At 34.6% G+C, this 20,012-nt stretch overlaps 1 protein-coding gene across 3 annotated transcripts in view; it reads left to right on the plus strand.

Annotated features, from left to right (window-relative positions):
• The window catches only part of LOC106663669 (disintegrin and metalloproteinase domain-containing protein 10), a 179,710-nt gene that overhangs the window by 156,538 nt on the left and 3,160 nt on the right, over nt 1-20,012 (plus strand). For 2 of the 3 annotated variants that reach the window (XM_014388678.2, XM_014388679.2), the window contains exons 3-13: nt 11,447-11,635; nt 11,701-12,023; nt 12,092-12,238; nt 12,309-12,504; nt 12,578-12,762; nt 12,972-13,146; nt 13,263-13,440; nt 13,526-13,703; nt 13,770-14,120; nt 14,188-14,352; nt 14,412-14,499. In XM_014388678.2, the coding sequence (XP_014244164.1) occupies nt 11,447-11,635; nt 11,701-12,023; nt 12,092-12,238; nt 12,309-12,504; nt 12,578-12,762; nt 12,972-13,146; nt 13,263-13,440; nt 13,526-13,703; nt 13,770-14,120; nt 14,188-14,352; nt 14,412-14,499 (2,175 nt within the window). The remainder of the gene's footprint in view (nt 1-11,446; nt 11,636-11,700; nt 12,024-12,091; nt 12,239-12,308; nt 12,505-12,577; nt 12,763-12,971; nt 13,147-13,262; nt 13,441-13,525; nt 13,704-13,769; nt 14,121-14,187; nt 14,353-14,411; nt 14,500-20,012) is intronic. The other variant, XM_014388680.2, reaches the window with a different exon arrangement.

The raw sequence follows: 20,012 nt of genomic DNA on the forward strand, positions 1-20,012 counted from the left end.
TAAATTTCCGTTCTTAAATGAGTGTTTTTTTATTATTTATAAAAACGTGAAGCATATTTATACGTAAGTTTATCTCAGCTGTTTAAAGTTGTATAAGATGATGCTTTTTCAAATCGGACAGCTTGATTAATAACGACAAAGCGTCCGTCGTCAATCTGTTATTTTCTTCAAGTTTTTAAATGTTATTTTCTTCCTTGCTTGTTGAAATCTGTGAACATGGCTACACAGTTTTATGTTTTGTGTTATGTTCAACTGCTTGCCTCCAGGGAAATTTTGTCAGACTTATTCAATTTCCGTTCTTATATAATTGTTTTTGTTATGATTTATAAAAACGTGAAGCATATTTATACGAAAGTTTATCTCAGTTGTTTAAAGTTGTAACAACAATTGTAAGGTGATGCTTTTTGAAATCTTACAGCTTTATTAATAACTACAAAGCCTCCGTCGTCAATTTGTTATTTTCTTCAAGTTCTCAAAACCTATTTGAGTTCAGTTTTGTGCTGAAAGGTCTTTTCGAGCGCGTTAAATGAGCGCCTCGGGCTTAGTAATTCCTTAAGGCAAAAGCCCAAACTAAAAGGGCCGCCGTGGTGCGTTGTAATTAAAGTTTACTTCGTAGCTAAAATGATGATGGCAACTCGGAATTAAAATCACCAATGAAAGGGCCGTGGGAGTTATTGACAGACCCGATGGATAATACTCCGGATAAAAATTAAGGCGATTATAGCGAGGGCTTTTTAGAAGGAAAAAACGATCCTTTGTGCCAGGGAAAATTCAAAAGGCAGCTACGTTTTGATTCAAGGCCTTTTTGAATTTCCAGGTCATCTGAATTTTAAAATCAGGGAAGCAAAGGATCCTTGATCTTTGAAGATGAGACCGAGGAGGAATAAATGATTCTGAGGCTAGTGATTATTAGCTATTAAAGGTTGCTGGGTAATTTCAAAAAAAGGAAAACACTTTTTAAACTTTTTCATTTTTTTTTTTTTTTTTTTTTTTAAATCAGTGGTAGCACTCAACAGTATTACAGTATTTGTTTATTCTACGTTTTTAAGCATCCATTTTTGTCTTTTATGTAGGTGTACGTCATGGAATAGTTTTAAGCTGGTCTGTCAAGTTGAGGGTTCATGTTAGCTTTTTGTTTAGTTGCCTAGTTTGATTTTCCATCATTGATCCTGTCTTTATGTAGTCCAAACCAATTTAACTAGGTACTAAATCGATTAGGTTTCGTGGGCCGATTGACCAATTAATTCTTTTTAATTAATTAATCTTTGAGGTAATAGTTGAGATAAAAAAGTCAGTGCCACGAGCGGGATTCGAACCCACGACCTTCGGCTAAATACGGCTGCTCTATCACTTGAGCTATCGTGACTTCCATCCTCTGGGACACTAACTTCCATATCTCACCTTTTTTGAAAAATGGCAAAAAGGAGGGAAATTTCAAGGTAGATACGTTCATTATACCTGTCTTTTTTCCAGTAATATCTGTAACTTCTCTCGCTTCTTGCCTTTAGAAGAGCTTCTTTTTTTTCAATGTATGTAAATGTAGCACATTTTAAGGACTGTTTTTGTGGTATTTTGTTATTCTTTCTTGTTTGTATTTCTCATTGGTTAGTGGTAGGTGCTATGTTAAATTGACAATAGTTAAATCAAGTCACTTTCACGTTATGTTTTTATGTAGAAAGTTTAAATTTGTTATTGAATTTTATTATTTATGGCGGAAATAGCAATTATTACATGAACTGAAAATAAACTCCCGTTCGGCATATGCAAAGAATCAAAGGAAAAAATACTCAATTCCAATAAATGATAAGAAATAAAAACACGAACTAAAAAAGCTGAAAAACATAACCCACAATAACGGCTACAACATGGACTCAAACAATAAATAGAAGGCATACAGAAAACTCAAAAAACAAACATCAAATGGACCACACTCACGAAAGAGACGTACTAATCAATAATACCAATATATTTAATGAAGTAGGCATAAAAACGCAGAAAAAAAACCCTATTGGAAAACTACTGACACAATACCTTAGACTGAAGGTGGCGAATTGCCGGACTGCGTCTGTCAGACCAAAACAGCGAGGATTCACGGACCAGGATGATCGGATTCGATAATAAACGTAATATGCCTGCATTCGTTTCATAAATTAACACATCAAAGCCTTTTGAATCTAACAACTAGGCAAAATATGAAAACTGGATGTTTTCAAAGTAGCTTACCGTGGATTTTGGAGACTGCCCAGGTTCGTTCCCCTTTGGTAAACCTGCTGTATATTTAAAGTATTCACCGTTCACTGGAACCGCACATCTGAAATATTTTCTGAGTTAAAATGTCTATTATGGTGTAGAACAGTTGATCCTGTGTCAACCGAAGATTGTCGTAAGTCCCACAACCAGTAGTGTCAGCAGGCGTTGAAATTTTTGTGCGATTTGCTGGTTGATGAACCTTTAATTTGGTCGTTATTGATGGTTTTGGTCTGTCGGAGGCGTTTCGACATTTCTTTACCATCCTAACTTAAGAAACTAAACGTGTGATAAGGGAAGCATATATTTCTCTATCCTCAGTTGACTTTCATTACACTTTCAAGCTAGACACATCGTCTGGAAGGTAGATAACGACCAAATTACTGGTTGACATTTTTTTTTTTTTTATATTTGCCCTTCATTGCTTTAGAACGAATGGAAAAACGAATATAAGAACACGTCGAGAAGAAATCTCATGTTTTTCAAATTCCCTGCCGTTTAGTCTATTGATCTTGCCCAATTTTTTTTGTCTTTTTCCAGCTCGTGTTCAGGTACATATTAAAACCAAATCAATTTTCCCCGGTGTCAGGTTTTTTCCGTCCGGTAAAAACACCAATTACACCGAAGGGGGATTGAATTTAATCCGAGATTAATTGACGGATCTTTGAAAGACGAATCAAGGTTCTCATGGTATGTCATTGTTTTAGGCGGAGAATTTTTATTTATATAAAGAAACCCGTGAGAGTTACCTTTGTGACTTACCGTAATGTTATTTTTAATATAGATTTTTATTAAAACACCGATAAAGGTGGGCAAAGAGGTTTAAGTCTTCGTTTTAAGCTTAGATAGATTTATTAAGGTTGCTGATGACCCTTTTGCACTGCTATCCAGGAAGGTAGGACTAGACTCCTGTCTAAGTTCAGACTTTATCTTCCATAGAGTTGATAGTGGTTTGTGTTTACTGGTTTGAGCTATTCTGTTCTTGGGGTATCGGCAATGGATCATATTAAAATGGCAACTCCTGTTATTGAATTGTGACATTTTACAGAAGGGTTCGAGTTCTATTGCTACAGCTTAGCGTGATGATATAGATTGTAGATTTGTTTCCGAGGAGGTTAAAGAGTGTCCACCAAGTACCATCGTACCATCAAGTACCACCAGGATCCATCAAGAGGAGTACTGCGCTCATGCCTGGTTATGCTTGTGCTTATGTCACATGCTTGTGGTTATGCCTTATGTCTCACTAAGCTTAAAGCTTTTTATTAGCCTCCACAAGTGTATTGTGCTTGTATATTGGTTTGAGCTTTTATTTACCCGTGAACATATATGTACTGCGGTTCCCTTCTCTTGGCAAAGCCTACATAGACTACCTTCTGTCACACCCAATATTCCCATGTGCCTATTAGGTCGTCACTATCAAGCAGTTCTGTTGTAAGCTTAGTCGACTTTCTTCCGAAGCCTTGTGCCTGTTTTTGCCCTGGTGGTGTTTTCATTCACGCCTTTAACGTTATCCATACGGCCATGAATCATATTAACATGGTAACTCCTCCTTTTATGGAAGTTTGACATTTTACAGAAGAGTTCGAGGTTCTATTGCTACAGCTTAACGTGTTGATATAGATTGCAGATTTGTTTCCGAGGATTAAAGAGTTTCCATCAAGTACCATCTATAATCAAATACCACCAGCATCCAACAAGAGTATTGTGCTCATCATAAGGGTTATGCCTTATGTCTCACTAAGCTTAAAGCTTTTTATTAGCCTCTACAAGTGGCTTGTATTTATTGGTTTGAACTTTTATTTACCCGTGAACATATATGTACTGCGGTTCCCTTCTCTTGGCAAAGCCTACATAGACTACCTTCTGTCACACCCTATATTCCTATATGCCTATTAGGTCGCTAATATCAAGCAGTTCTGTTATAAGCTTAATCGACTTTCTTAATGTAGCCTTGTGCCTGCTTTTGTACTGGTGGTGTTTTCATCCACCTTTTCCATCCACATCTTTAACGTTATCCATTCGGTAATGAATCCTCCCCTTTTATGGAAGTTTGACATTTTACAGAAGGATTCGAGGTTCTATTCCTCTTCTTCTCGGTTAAACAACAGCATCTGCCAGGCCAAATATTTCCACAATGCCTATTGAGACAGCAATGTCTCATTTAACAAACTTGCAGTAATCTTTATTTATTTTCGGCTTAGCTGCAGCAAATTGTATGCTTGGCGGAGTATTTTCCCCCCTACTGTCCTGGGGTGATTTTCCTTCAGGCACGCGTTGAACTTGATCCAAATTGCCCCTTTTTCAAAGTAATTTTTGAATATTTGAAATTTTTACTGCAGGATTCTGGTTTAAAGTTGATCAATAATTAACCCTTAATCTGCAGTCCATTCCCTCGCTCCTAATGCACGCGTTGATGTATTTTTTTTCTCGCGTGGGATCTAAATAAATAACAAAATCTCACCTCCCGTTTTCTAAGGGAAATCATTCCTTCTTGCCCTGTTGTTGAAAATTCAGATCACGTCCTTTTGTGTAAGAAATAACGTTTGTTCTGAACTCGAACTTTAAGCGTTAAATGCGAAAACTGAGGCAGGGTTTTCTTTTAATTGATAACCGCGGCCGTCGAGTAAGGCAAAAAAGTTATGAGTTTTATTTATGTATCATTCAACGAAACTCAAAGGAAATATTTCTCTTAACTTTATCGCGTGACTCGAATGAATCCTTCTTCCTCATCAATTTCTCCGATCCAAAATTAAGCTTTTTGTAAACGGCCGTTTACCATTTCCAAAACGATCGAGAGATCGGCGTGTCCTCTGCCAATAAAAATAATTAGATAATAATTCCAACTGATGCATTTTCACACCTCTACCCCAGGACATTTTCTCGGTAATTAAGGGGAAATTTTTAATATCAAAAATTAAGGAGATATTTTTGTGCCTGAGAAGGTGAGAATAAATTATATCGGTTGCTGCAGGCTATCAACTGCTTTTGGGAGAATCTTGGCGAAAAAGCTACTGAATAAATTCAGACCATGAACTGGTTCTTTTTGCATGCTTGCCAGCGAAGTTTTTCCTTAAAGCGTCGGAGAATTGTGTTCGAAGTTGGGTTAACATGAGAGGAGTAATAACAATCAGCACGAAAGTAATAAAAACAATAAAAAATTAGGGAGAGAGAACGAGAGATAAAAATAAATAAAGGCAGACTGGCGAGGGAGAGAGGAGAGATCCACAGGCAGGCAAAGAAGAGAAGCACGGGATGGGGGCAGTATGAGAGTAATAAAGAAAATAAACAAGAGAGAAATAGTCCGGGGAGACAGACATACATAAAGGCAGACCGGTAAAAGAAAAGGCATAGAATGGTATAGAATTAAAATGAAAAAATTTACAGACAGACAGACAGACAAAAATACGATTTTACCCCGCAAAGTTAGGACATCATAAACCATTCTACCATTTAACGTGACAGAGAAAAAGAGAGAGTCAGACAGACAGACGGATAAACAGTCTGTGCGGAGAGGCAGGGTATGAAGCAAGAAAGAGAGTAATAAAGAAAATATAAAAGTGGCAGTTAAGCATAGAGAATTAAAAATAAAGTGAAAGAGAGATAGCGAGGGGCAGAGGGTGGGGTCAAAAGAGACTTAGCCATAGAGGATAAAAAATTAGTGTTGATAGATACTGGATTAGGACAAAAAAGAGAGTCAATCCTAGAGTGATGTAAAAAAAGGACAAAGGAAAAAGAGGAGAACAAGAAACGAATATACATACAGATAAACAGGAGAAAGGAAGACATAAAGAATAGATAGATATATCAAGTAAAAGATTTAAAAAAAGTAGATACACATAAAAGCATATAGATAAGCAGAGGAGAGACAGAAATTGATAAAACCGCTACTGAAGATAACTATCCACAAATAAGTTAAGCAAAAAAAATTAATAATACATACATTTACTACTGACAATCTTCTGCTTTATGCAAAATCACCTGAGAGTCGGACAATAATAAAGCAGTTACTACAGACGACATACTCTTCACAAGATCGGCTAAGAAGCCATTTTGTACATTCTGAAATGAAGATAGGTTGTTTTTTACTAACTGATTAATCGAATAGTACGCAAGAATCTAAAAATAGGCTTCAGTGTACCACTTAAAATAGTATTTAAGGTACATTTTGTAAATATTTAAAAGGAAAATCTGTTGGACCTTGTTATGTCCCAATGGATCACTATTTTCGGATATTAAAGGCTCTGTATGTAAAATGAAAAATTTGTAACTCCGTAGCTCAATGGTCCATTAAATAAGCCATTCTTATGAATATGTGCCATCTCTGTTGTGGAAAGGGGCAAGGGGCAACTCTCTCTCTCTCTCTCTCTCTCTCTCTCTCCTCTCTCTCTCTCTCTCTCNCTCTCTCTCTCTTTCTCTCTCTCTTTCTCTCTCTATCTCTATCTCTATCTCTATCTCTCTCTCTCTCTATATATATATATATATATATATATACATCTCTATCTCTATCTATATAACTATCTATCTATATCAATCTAACTCATCCGACGCTTTCGAGAACGACATTTAATTATTAAAATACACTTCCGAAAGTATTTCCTGGACGGATCGGGACGTAGACAAATAGGGGAAACTAATCGATGTTTTTTGGTTTTTGTGGGGTTTTTTTTAACCTTTTTCCTCCACCACATTGGTGCATTATTATACTGAACTTATGACGGTGATACATTGCTTGCGATTTATTTTCGCCAAATTTACCAAGAGAAGTGGTCCGACGTTAAACGACATGCCCCACAAAACTCACATACATCTCGCCCAAGAGGTGTCAAGACCACTAGTATGTAAAAAGTGATTTTCTCTCCATTCAATTCAATTCAAAAACGTTTTATTTACAATATATGAGTTTATATATATATATATATATATATATATATAATGAGTAGCATTTGTTTCATTGGCACTGGTCGTCAGGATTTTCAACTTCTTTCTCCGGTTGATTAAATCCGGTTAAACTAAACCGAAGACATTTCTCGGTAATTAAAAGGAATTTTGAATTTCAAAACAATTTTATATTTTTAATATGCAAACATTCAAGAAATTGATCGCACGACCACAGGGACTGTTAATCATCAGCTTTAAATCGGATTCGTTTTGTATCATTGTATTTCTTGCACAATAGATGATATATTTTTTCTCTTGTGATAAGCGTCTTTTTTTCGTCACACTTACTTAGAAGCCTTTTAGATAAAAATTAAATTTTATTCACTGAACTAGAACTAGTTTGGTTGAAGCTCTAAGTTTTAATTCGAAACGCTTGTTAGGCCAAGTGCTCTCGTTTTACAACCAGGATCTAAGTTCCTATCATTCCATATCTTTTGCACTCCGGCAGTCGCTCCAATTTGGTGCAAATAAAATCACACTATCTGTCTGCATTTTATTCAGTAGTTCATTATGAAGCGTTGAGATTTTGTGTGATCATTTTACAATCTTAAATATGAGTAAAAATGAAAAACAGCAAATAAAATTTAACGATGTCAATTGCCTAAGTTTTCCTTTTATTGTACTGTACAATGCCTAGGTAACACCCCATAGGACGAATCAGGAAAAGCCAGATCATTTAACGGATTCTTGTTTTTTTTCCTCTTGTTTTTTGCCGGTTCAATGACACATCCTTTTTAACGCCTTTTGACGTTCGAAACGGCATGAACAGAGGATTCGTTCAACGGGGAAACCCCCTCGGTACGGAATTATGCGAATGAGACCCCATTGCAACATCATAACGGATTTGTAAGGAAATATCGAGAAAAACGGCCGATTGTTTTATTTTCCTTTAACGCTCTTACAGGATACGATAACGTTTTAGCCCGTTATGTTCTTTCTGATAAAATTTCCCATGATTGCTGTATTTTGTTAAAATCATCCCAGGTTAATTAACCATTGGTTCTGATTAGAAACTGAGGAAATATTACTTAATTATTCTTTTCATCTAAGGTCTTAATTGAGATGAAAACGTTAGTGCCACGAGCGGGATTCGAACCCACGACCTTTGGTTGCTGCTGACTTCTCTAACCACTTGAGCTAACGTGACACTAACTTTTTCATCTCAAACAATACCTCAGATAAAAAGAATAATAAATTGAAATAAATAATATGGTCAATTATGACCGCCAAACATATATGGATTAATTAATAATTAAACTGTTTATGTTTTGTATAACAAAACAATGAGCAACTAATAAGTTCCACTGGGGTTAGTTGATGGTGAGATAAAATATTTGATGAATTGGAATTTTGACACATTGGTCTCTTATATTTTTTTGCACAGATGCATTTTCACTATCTTTATTTATTTTTTATTTACACTGTCGCCAATTGTTGCGCTGTAGTAAATATGATGTCTGTTTGTGGTTTATGCATGTTAATAAAAACATAAATAAATAAATTAAATAAAAACTAATCAATTGTTTTATTTACATACATTATTATAGAGAATAATCCTTTCAGATAGAGTGAGTTATATTATTCCTTAAAGATAAGAAGTATAAATATAAACTAGAAAGTGCTATGAAAAGATAATTAAATGCAAGTAAATATTAATATTAGCAATACAAGTCTATGGATAATGTTTATAATGAAATAATGAAAAAATTCTAATTAAATATGTGTGGTGTTTAGTGACCATTATTTAATGATTATTTGGAGATCATGAGATGTGGTCTGGTGTGACATAGGTCTTAGAAAAAAAATTTTCTTTGTCTTGCCAACATTTCGATCTTTATTGAGATCATCTAGGGCCTGGAATGTATAAACACTGTTTAAATTATACAAATACATATGTAATGTATTGTGTTTATAAATCCCAAGCCCTGAAGATGATTTCAATAAAGATCGAAACGTTGGCATGGTAAAGAAAATGTTTTTCTAAAACCTACGTCACACCAGAACCATCTCCAAATAATCTAAAGAACAGAAATAAATTTTATAATTTACAATGTTTTTTTTGCATACATTTGGCCTTCCAAATTAAATATTTTAAATGGATAAATTAAAGCTTTGGTTGGCAATAGGATAGATAGTTTGTGAGTGAATGTTTGGAGTCAGAGCTTTATAGCACTCAGAAGGGATATAGCTAACCTAACATAAAAGTTTCATTTCAACCAAACCCTTACATAAAAAGATTTAATTAATTAATTGAAAGAAATAATTTGATCAGACCATTAAATATTTAGATTTACTAAGATAGAAGGTTTAAATGTTATGGCGTGCAATGACCTTAGCCATTAAAACGTCCTTACAAATTAATAATAATAATAAAACTGTACTAATTTTTTTTTTTAATGAATGATCACAATGGCACCAAACTTGGCCTTTCATGGTATTGTAATTAAGTTACTCTTCTGTAATAAATTGTCTCAGATTTAGATTTAGGGCATAATAAATCAAAGCATCGTCAGGGAGGTACATACGTAAAACATTTTTTCCTGACAATGTCAACCAAGGTAAATTAAAAAGAAACGCCATAATGATTCTAATGCCATTGGATTACAAATTGAGCATGACATTTGAGAATCGATGTTTTTTTTTTTTTTTTTTTTTGTAGATGACTAAATTATTTATGTTGCATATTCTAATCTGGTTGATTACTCTAAACTTATCATTGCTTGTTCGCAAAAACAGTAGTGCTCGCCAAGGCCCAGATTGTTAAGTACTAGTCAATAGTAATGCATTGGCATTAATTACTCTCATGTCTGTTATGATGTTGCAAGACCAGTGGCATTTCAATTGTTAAGGAGGTTATGAGAGATATTACAGAATAATTGTTTGTGAAACTTCATGTAGCTGTTTTTGCTAATTGAAAGGCACACAAGATTTACGTTCATTATGCATAGTAAAATTTGATACATAGAAAGAAGCATTGATATCGCCCAAAGTGCGATGTTATATGGCCAAATAGGCCTCAGAATGACGATGAATTGTTTGTTCGTAAAATTAATTTTGATCATTTATCCAGCAGTTCTGTCTAAATCTGAAGAGTAGATTGAAACTTGTAAATTATCCTAGCTGCCAGTTTATATATTTCAGAAACACCAGAGTTTTTCTGTAAGTGCTTAAGTTTTTTTGAACACTCAATTTCTAGAACTCTAAGTTTAGCCTAATTTATTCATTTTTTAAGTTTCAACCATTTTGTTTGGAATTACCAGTGAAAAATATGCCACATTGTGTATAACAAAACTTATTAAGTATAAAGTCAATGAGGTTATTTTGATTCTTTATCCACACCATTTGCAACTTTAGCATCATTAATAGAAACGATCGAAAATTAGAACAGCAAAGCATTTCATCATTGGACATTGCTTATTTCAAAATTTATTTTATGTAAACAATCTGTCCGATATTCAAATCTTAAAATTTGTTGTTTTGTAGTATTTTGATCATTTTTAAGTTAGTACACTATTAAAAAGGAAATAAAATGCACAAATGTTCATTGCCTATATTGTCTTGTAAGTTGGGTCTGGCTTGTTCTGAAAAGTTTAAAAAATAGGGGAAAAAACCTGTTCTTTGTGTATACAATTGAATTCCTAAAGTTTTGCGTATTCCATTATATATTACATTCTTTCATTGCGTAACATTTGGAATTTCATTTAAACAGAAAGAGAAAAAATCCCTTTTATTATGTTGAAAGAATTTCCTTAGATATATTGTAGCATTGGTTTGACACGCATGAGAGATTGTATCCTCCATCAGAAAAAATATTGTAATGTAAACCTTACAACTTATTTTCAATTAAATAGTCAATTAAATAAATTAAACTTTGAACAATCGAGTATAGATTGGTCATTTCCGATCATTCCTGATGACAAAAGCCGAAATGTGTCTAACATTTAAATTATCGAAAATTAAAAAAGAATTCTCACAATTATGAGATACGTTTGTTTATTTTTTTGTAGAATATACATAAAAACCTAGGAATGGTTTGTAATTCATTTTATTTATTTAAAAACAACTACTAATTTGTATTATTATTATTACTGACTATGTGAAATTTCAGCCAGTGGTATATATTATAGGATGTGGATCTGCTGGTGTATGGTCTAAAAAGAAGAAGGGCAAGTGATTGCAGTTCCATTCTTCTTTTTTGATCATACACTAGATTGACATCCTGTTATTAATAGTAAATACCATGTTCAATTTTTTCTTTCAGGTGAAAGTGGGAGCACAGTCTTCGGTTCCATATTAGATGGGCATTTCGAGGGCAAGATAATCACCTCTGATGAATCCTACTATGTTGAGAAGGCGTCAAGATACTTCCCAGACAACACGAACAAGAGCTTTCATTCAGTTATTTACAAAGATTCTGACGTAGAAGACCCATACAGACACAAAAGAACCGGTATGTTTTTTTGTTTTTTTTACATTTAAAAAATTATTTTGTAAAATTTATAATAATTTTTCCAGGAGGTCATGTCGGTGGCTGTGGTATCACGGACGAGGTCAGCCAATGGATGGAGACCATACAGAATTCTGCCGCCGAGGAAGAAGAAAACAAGCGAAAGTTACCAAAAAAATACTCAGGTTTAAGTGATAGTGATAAAAAACACAAATTTGGTGCTACCAGCGCCGATTTAAGAGGAGAGACTCCTTACAACAAATATAGCAGAGAGGCAAACGTAAAACACAAAAGGGAGAAAAGGGCAGCTAGACCCAAAGAAGAGAATAGAAACACGTGTTCGCTGTTCATTCAGACAGATCCGTTAATATGGAGGCATATAGCACATCAGGTAAAATAACAATCAATTTTCCTTTATCAAAAAAACAAACGGCACATTTTAATCATTTTCTTCTCCAGTTAAATAATGATTCAGAGAAAACACGAGAAGAAATTCTCTCCTTGATTGCACATCATGTAACAGCAGTTAATTACATATACAGAGATACAAAATTTGATGGAAGAATAGAACATCGGAACATTAAGTTTGAAGTTCAAAGGATAAAAGTAAGAACTGACTATTTGTTATTTTTTATTAGATAAATTTAACGATTGTGTTTTTTTTTTTTTTCTTTAGATTGATGATGATCAGCCATGTCGTCCACACTTCAATGGAGATCACAATCCATTCTGTATGGAAAATATAGATGTCAGCAATTTCTTAAATCTTCATTCTTTAGGGAACCATGAAGATTTTTGTTTAGCGTATGTCTTTACATATCGAGATTTCACTGGTGGGACGTTAGGGTTGGCTTGGGTCGCATCTGCATCAGGTCAGTAGCTAAAAGAAAATTTCTTAATTAATTCATTCATAACAGTATAATAAAGAGGCTAATGATGTTTCAGGTGCTTCTGGAGGGATTTGCGAGAGATACAAAACTTACACTGAAACAGTGGGAGGCCTGTATCAGTCAACAAAGAGAAGCCTTAACACTGGAATTATTACTTTTGTCAACTACAACAGCCGAGTCCCACCCAAAGTTTCACAGTTGACACTGGCCCATGAGATTGGTCATAATTTCGGCTCGCCTGTGAGTTACTTTAAGTTTTTTTAATTGTGAAATACAGTTGGCACATTTTTAATCATATGTTTTTTACTTGAACAATATAAAAGACCTTCCTTAGTATTTTAAGGTGGTTGTAATACGATGTTTAAAATAAAGCAAATTTAAATTTCTTAATGGACATGTTTGCAATAAAATTGTCAAAAGCTTTAATTGTTTTAATAATTTTTCTTCAGCATGACTACCCTTCTGAGTGCCGACCAGGAGGTCAGAGTGGAAATTACATTATGTTCGCATCTGCGACAAGCGGTGATAGACCAAACAACAGCAAGTTTTCATCGTGTAGCATTGGCAACATTAGCAATGTTTTAGATGCCATTGAAGACGAGAAGAAATGGAATTGTTTTAAAGGTTTTTAATCATGTTTTATTTAATTAACTAATTTGATCTTTTGTTTATCCTCAGTTAATAATTAGTGTAGGTTTTTAATAAAAAGTGTACAATTTACACAAGTTTTGTTTGTTTAGCTTCCGCTGGAGCATTTTGTGGGAACAAGATTGTTGAGAATGGAGAGGAATGTGACTGTGGGTATGATGATTTGGAATGCAATGACAAATGCTGTTATCCAAGGATTCTTAATGAAATTGACAAAAGAAAAAACAGTTCAGCAAAAGGTTGTAGCCGTAAAGCTAACACTCAGTGCAGGTATTTGCTGTTTCAAATCAAAAACTTCTTTCTTTTTTCTTTTTTTTTACAAAAATTATTTACTTTTTTTTACTTTGAATTGCAGTCCTAGTCAGGGACCATGCTGCATGAGTGATGAATGTAGATTTGTGCCGAAATTTCAGCATATGAGGTGTAAGCCTGAATCTGAATGTTCGTGGAGTTCCGTCTGTGATGGAACTTCACCAACATGCCCTGCACCAAGTCCTAAAGCCAATAAAACTAGGTGTAATGAAGGAACTCAGGTATATTTCACTTTAAAAAAAAAAAAACCTGATACGTTTTTCGTCATAATTTTATTTTTTTATCAGTTGTGCATCAATGGTGAATGTCGAGGCTCAATATGCCTTGAATGGAACATGACCGAGTGTTTCCTCACATCACAGGGTGGAAATGTAATTGATAAGAGATCACTTTGTGAGCTAGCTTGTCAGAACGGCAGTGATACTTCGACGTGTCGTAGCACGAGTGAATTTGCGGCTAGAGTTGGCCTCCCGCCCAAAGGGATCTCCCTTCGTCCCGGTTCCCCCTGTGATAACTTTCAAGGCTACTGTGATGTGTTTTTAAAATGTAGAGCAGTTGACGCTGAAGGCCCCTTAGCAAGACTGAAAAATATGCTCTTTAACAAAGAAACGCTTCTCACTCTAACTCAATGGGTTACGGTTAGTCCGCCTACATTTAATTTTTTTAATCTTATTTTATGTATTTAATGATTAATTGTATATTTAGGAGTATTGGTGGGCATGTCTCTTGATGGGAATAGCATTTATTGTCTTTATGGGTGTATTCATCAAGTGCTGTGCTGTTCACACACCTTCTTCCAATCCAAAGAAACCACCCGCAAGAAGGTTTTCAGAAACTCTTCGACGACCTATTCACACCCTTAGGAGAATGGTATACCAACTTTTAATTTTTATTGTTGATATATTTCAACACTTCATTCATTTTTGTAGACTCCTGCTCATGGTTCTCGTCCAGGAGGAAGAAGGGGACCAGCACACGGCTACGGGGAAGGTAGGGGGCATTACTACCCGCCGAAAGGTAATTTACTAACATTAGAAATAGTTAGCTTTTATTTACTAACATCATACAACTCTTTGTTTTGGGGAAATGTAAGAAAATTTTATTCATTTTTTTATATAACTGTATGTATATACTTTATCACCTTGGTTTTTAATTTCATATTCAATTATCATAAAATGAACATTGAGTTGTATGAGGTGTTGTACAAACTAATGCTTTGGCGCTATTATATATTAAGAATGCATGCATACACCCAATAATAACACTTTTCTTTAAATCATTTTTAATTTTACAATAATGGCAAAATATACTAAATAAATACAATAAAGACAAAAAAACAAAAACAAAAAAATAACTAGGTAGCAAAGATTATTAGCTGACTTAAAACAAAAACACAACATTAATTACGAGTTGTTTACCTTTATAGAGTGTACTGATCCTTTTACACTCTTCAGATTAAAAATAAAGAAAATCAATTTAATTTCATCTTTTCCTGAGCCAAATTGTCAAATGAGTCAACTGGTTGTTTTAAGTAGTTTTCTTTAAAGAAACAATTTGAGTACAAACTTAATTTTTTTTTCTTAAAAGCATGATTTTAAGTTGAGCAGATTATTTGTCTGATGATGGACGTAGCTTCCGTTACATAGCCCAGGGCAAGCTGTTTTTTACCAGCCTTGAAGCCAGCAGTTTAGCATCACAGAAGTCTTGATTGAAGGGAAGGTAGAGACTACCGTGATGTACAGCAGCTAGAGACGATCATTTTATTGCTCTTACCACACTGTGTAACTGTCATTTAACGGTTTCCTTGATAGTCAACTCCAAACAGTCTGTAATGTAAGGGTGAGCTCTAAAACAGGCTTCATGAGATTAACCTAGTACTTAGACGTCCTGAATCAGGTTCTGAACTACTGGAACGGCATCCAATAGAAAGACGACTATTCGTGAATCAATCACGCTTGTGCAGTTGAACAATGAGGAGGCTGTTCTCTTCACAGATCAGTGCTGATTTAATTTGACAATCATATGACCGGGACCGTGTGAAGCTTTGGTGCGAGTGAGTCACAGCCTTTTCAAAGTTATGGTATCAACGTCCATGCCCATACTGAACTGTGTGTTGTCATTCAGAATGGATCTTTAGATCTTTAAGCAGTTGAATTGAAAATGTTCATCTGGAAGCTGTGGTCAACAACATTTGGCGGTTTGCAACATTTATTGAGGACAGCTTCATGTTAATGCATGATAATGACCTACCGCATGTAGCTCAAGTTGTCACGCATTACTTGGAGGATGTACTGATTACCACACTGAATTTTCCAGCACTTTCATCTGACAGGAATCCTATAGAAAAACATTAGAGACACTATTTTTATCCTAAGATAACTGAGGTTCATACTGAAGCGATAAGACATAAGCCAGATATCTAATCAACGCCAATGTCCTCATTCTTTGAATTCTCCACCCTTCGCAATATCGTGCAACACTTAAGGAAGAAACAAGCAAGCAGAGTCTTTTGATATACTTATCTTATGACAGGTGTGAACCAATTTTGTCGTCGTTCCTTCATGTTTTTATAGGTCAGAGCATTGCATATCTTACAAGATGATTATCATATATCACTTACGACCTAAAGATGTGTATCTTACCGCTCATGTGTGAACCTGGCCTTATGGGACATGACAAAGTGATGGCCTAGGCATCTTTCACTGCAACAACGAGCCAGCTTCAAACCACTCTTGTTGCAGAATGGTTTGAACAGACAACAAAATCTTGTCGCTTATTTCTTTACTCAATGCCTAGGATAGCAAAACTAGATAATAAATTGTAAGTTAAATTTTAATCCGTTGATTTGCGGGTGTTTTGGTGAAATTTTTTTCCAACCATCATAATTTTTATTAAAACTCATGATTTTTCGACCTTGTTTAATTTGGTTAAAATAAGTATATAACTAATATATATAATATATATATATAATTAACTATAATTAATATAACAAGAAAAATACATATAGTTTGAAATAAACAACAAAATACGATTGTCCAGTTGTTTGCTTTTGGGTGTATTTAAAACACTTAGGTCCTCCAAATGGGTCAGTGCAACTGTACTTCCTGTGCAAGTAGGTAGGCTACCACTCACGGTTCAACAACATTTCGATCCGCTCTCGAATTGCTTGCAGCGCAACTTGGATTCAACTCATGCGACCTGCTGTGCACTGCTGAATTCGAGCAAGTTGCACGGTTCAAGTTAGTATCCCATGGAGGCATCGAACATAAAATTTGTACAGGTGATAAATTGTACTGAATTGTACAGTACCAGAAAGGACACAACAGCAAAAGCGTGGAATGAGGTTTTTTATGAGTTGTACAAATTATTACAACCTTCTGTATATGGTTTAATGATGATGTTAGAACCTTCTGAATGAACAAAAAAGTAAATAAAGTTAATACATAATCTAAAATTTAGCCATTTAAAAACAGTAGTTCCATTGCCCTGGCAGTGATTGGTGTCACAAAATAATGGGATAAATATTCTCTTTAACTTCATTAATTTCTTGGTTCACTTGACCAATTAATATATTACAATTAATTAAGGTTTTTAGTTGAGATAAAAAAGTCAATGGCACGAGCGGGATTCGAACCCACGATCTTCGGCTTGATACGCCGCTGCTCTACCACTTGAGCTATCGTGACCTCGATCCACTCAGACATCAACTTCCCATCTCAACCCCACCTTTTGAGTTTTCCTTCCTTTTTGCCATTTTTCAAATGTCGTGTAATCGGATTGGATTCTCGGTGACAAATGAAATGGCCACGGAGAGCTTTAGTGAAGTATACTTCATTTTAAATCATTAAATTCACTAATTTCGTGGTCCGCTTGACCAATTAATATAATACAATTAATTAAGGTTTTTAGTTGAGATAAAAAAGTCAATGGCACGAGCGGGATTGAAAATTGGCAAAAAGGAGGGAAAATTCAAAAGGCGAGATTGAGATGAGAAGTTAGTGTCCGATTGGATCGAAGTCACGATAGCTCAAGTGGTAGAGCAGCGGCGTATCTAGCCGAAGATCGTGGGTTTGAATCCCGCTCGTGCCATTGACTTTTTTATCTCAACTAAAATCCATAATTAATTATCTTTAACCATTTGTGGTTGAAATAGCGTTTATTTTTGCTCAAAGTGATGGCGAAAAATCACTCGGGGCAGGTGGAAATATTTGTGGAGTCTATTGTGAGCCTTCTGTTTTTGTAGCGTAGGTATGAAGTATACAAACTGTACTAATTATGATGTTATTCCGTTATCAGTATCATATTATTGAGTATTGGAATTTTTCCACCAACATGCTAAAAGTGCATTCAATTGTTTGTTTTTCTTCCTTGGCTTAATCGGTAATTGATTGTATGGATGTACAAATGTACATTCTTTCATTCGCTTACTTTTCATTTGACCATACCGTTACATTGTCCTCCTCATCACCTGAACTACTCATTTAACAAACCGTTTATGGGCCCCTCCTGACGAGACACAAGTAGACTGAACAAAAATCAACCAGTGAACGGATACCCTCATGTTTAGATCGAGCTGAGATTGTGTTGCATTCAAGTTTTGTCGACCGCAAATCGGCAGCATGTAGGAGGGCCTTATTGCTCTTTGTTGTACTTTAAAATTTAAAATATAAGTGTTTGTACTGTAATTGTATAAAAGTGGATCCAAAATTAATTAAATTTAATTGAATAACATTTCAATTTCTTATTTATTATTATTATTAAAGTTATTTCAAGATTTGGGTTTTAATTAAAACACAAGTGTTTACCAGAAAATGAAAGGTACACAAAAGTTGAGTCATAAAAGAACAAATATTTTAGTAAAAGTTGATTAATTGTAAACAAATTAAGCTGTTATTTTTGAGAAATGCAGTATTTATTTTTCATTATCTCTCCAATGTGGAACATTGAACAAAAAAGTCTTGCAGTTTCTTTAACCAATTAACTAAAACCAAATAAATTCACACATATTTAAAGTGTGGAAAAATGTAAAAACATTTGGTCTGTTGAAAATATGCGAGTAGAGTTACAAGATAAATTTAATACATTCACTATGAGAACCTTAATTGGTTTTAGTCCGAAATCAAAATCCAAAGTCTGAACCGAAGCAATTCACATGGTTCCATTGCTATTGAAATTGCTGTAACTTTTGAACAGTTTATCTAAGTAACTGTTTGGTATCAACAACCGACAATTGGTTGTTGCTACCTGTATGTCATTGTACATTCACCAAAAGTACAACCGACAAATGGAAAATGATAGTAAACAATCCAAAGAAACTGAAGTAAAAAGATGGCAGATATTCCAAAGAAAAGCACATTACCATCACAAATGCTTTAACAGTATAGAAGGCCACTTGTTTGACATAGTCAGTGCATTAAAGATTCACAAACTTTTCAATGAAAGTGAGAAAAAAAAACATTTTTTGTGTCTAAAAGAACCTTGAGCAACAAAACTACCAACAACGTTAAGTATGGTAAAAGAATACAAGCCTTTTTTGGTGTGCTACTATATCGTTTGGGGATGGTTAGGGCTACTAGTTGGTTAGGCTACTAGATCCAAAACAAGCAAAAAAAGATGCAGCGACTAAGTTGAAATTTGGTCACTACTGATTGTTTTTGTTTGTCTGTATGAGTATATCTAAAACAAAAACGAATCACCGAAATCACCCAGAGTCAAAACTGCAAACTGCCGTAACGCATCTGATAGAACCCAGTGTAGATAGGGAGATGAAAATGATTGGTAACACAAAATTTACAGTTCATTCCCCTGCGAACAACATGGAGAAATCTACAACTGAAACTGAAAAAATTCACTAGTAGATTTACTAAAAAGAAAATTACCATCAAACCAGAGGATGATTAATTATTGAATCTGACCATCACTTGACAGTTCAAACTATACTGAAGTTTAAAAAATAAATTAATTAAAAATAAACTAGAAACTCCACTTAATATATATCATTAAATAAATTAATCACATACAAGAAGAAATTAAATAGATGCAGAACTAGGGTACAACTACCACACGCACTATACCTTTTTTTTTTTTTTTTTTAAATATTGGGTTGTAAAATAAATCCTTACCATTATTTGATGGTAAATTCAATGAAAATTGCAGGTCCTTTTAAACAGTGAATAAACCATTGTGTTCCACCACCTGTTGCCATCTTTTTACCATATTCCAGTTCTCCCAAAACGTCTCAAGTTTTTGAGCGAACTCCTCAATGTGTTTTTGGCATCCTCAATTGAAGTAAAGTTATTCCTATTAATAGTTTTGTAGAGCCCAGAATAAGTGAAAATCTGAAGGAGTAATGTCAGGCAAATACACTGGTGAGATACACAAGCACTTCCCAGCCAAGCTCCAACAAATTTCAGCCATGTCTGCAAAAATATATAGGAGCGAGTATTATCGTGGTGGAAAAAATCCTCTTGCAATTAGCCACCGCCAGACATTTTTGGTCAATTTCTGACTTTAATCATTCCAATTGTGTG

This window comes from Cimex lectularius, unplaced genomic scaffold, assembly GCF_000648675.2.
Source record: "Cimex lectularius strain Harlan isolate CLEC.00 unplaced genomic scaffold, Clec_2.1 scaffold89, whole genome shotgun sequence".
In the NCBI taxonomy this organism is placed as follows: domain Eukaryota; kingdom Metazoa; phylum Arthropoda; class Insecta; order Hemiptera; family Cimicidae; genus Cimex; species Cimex lectularius.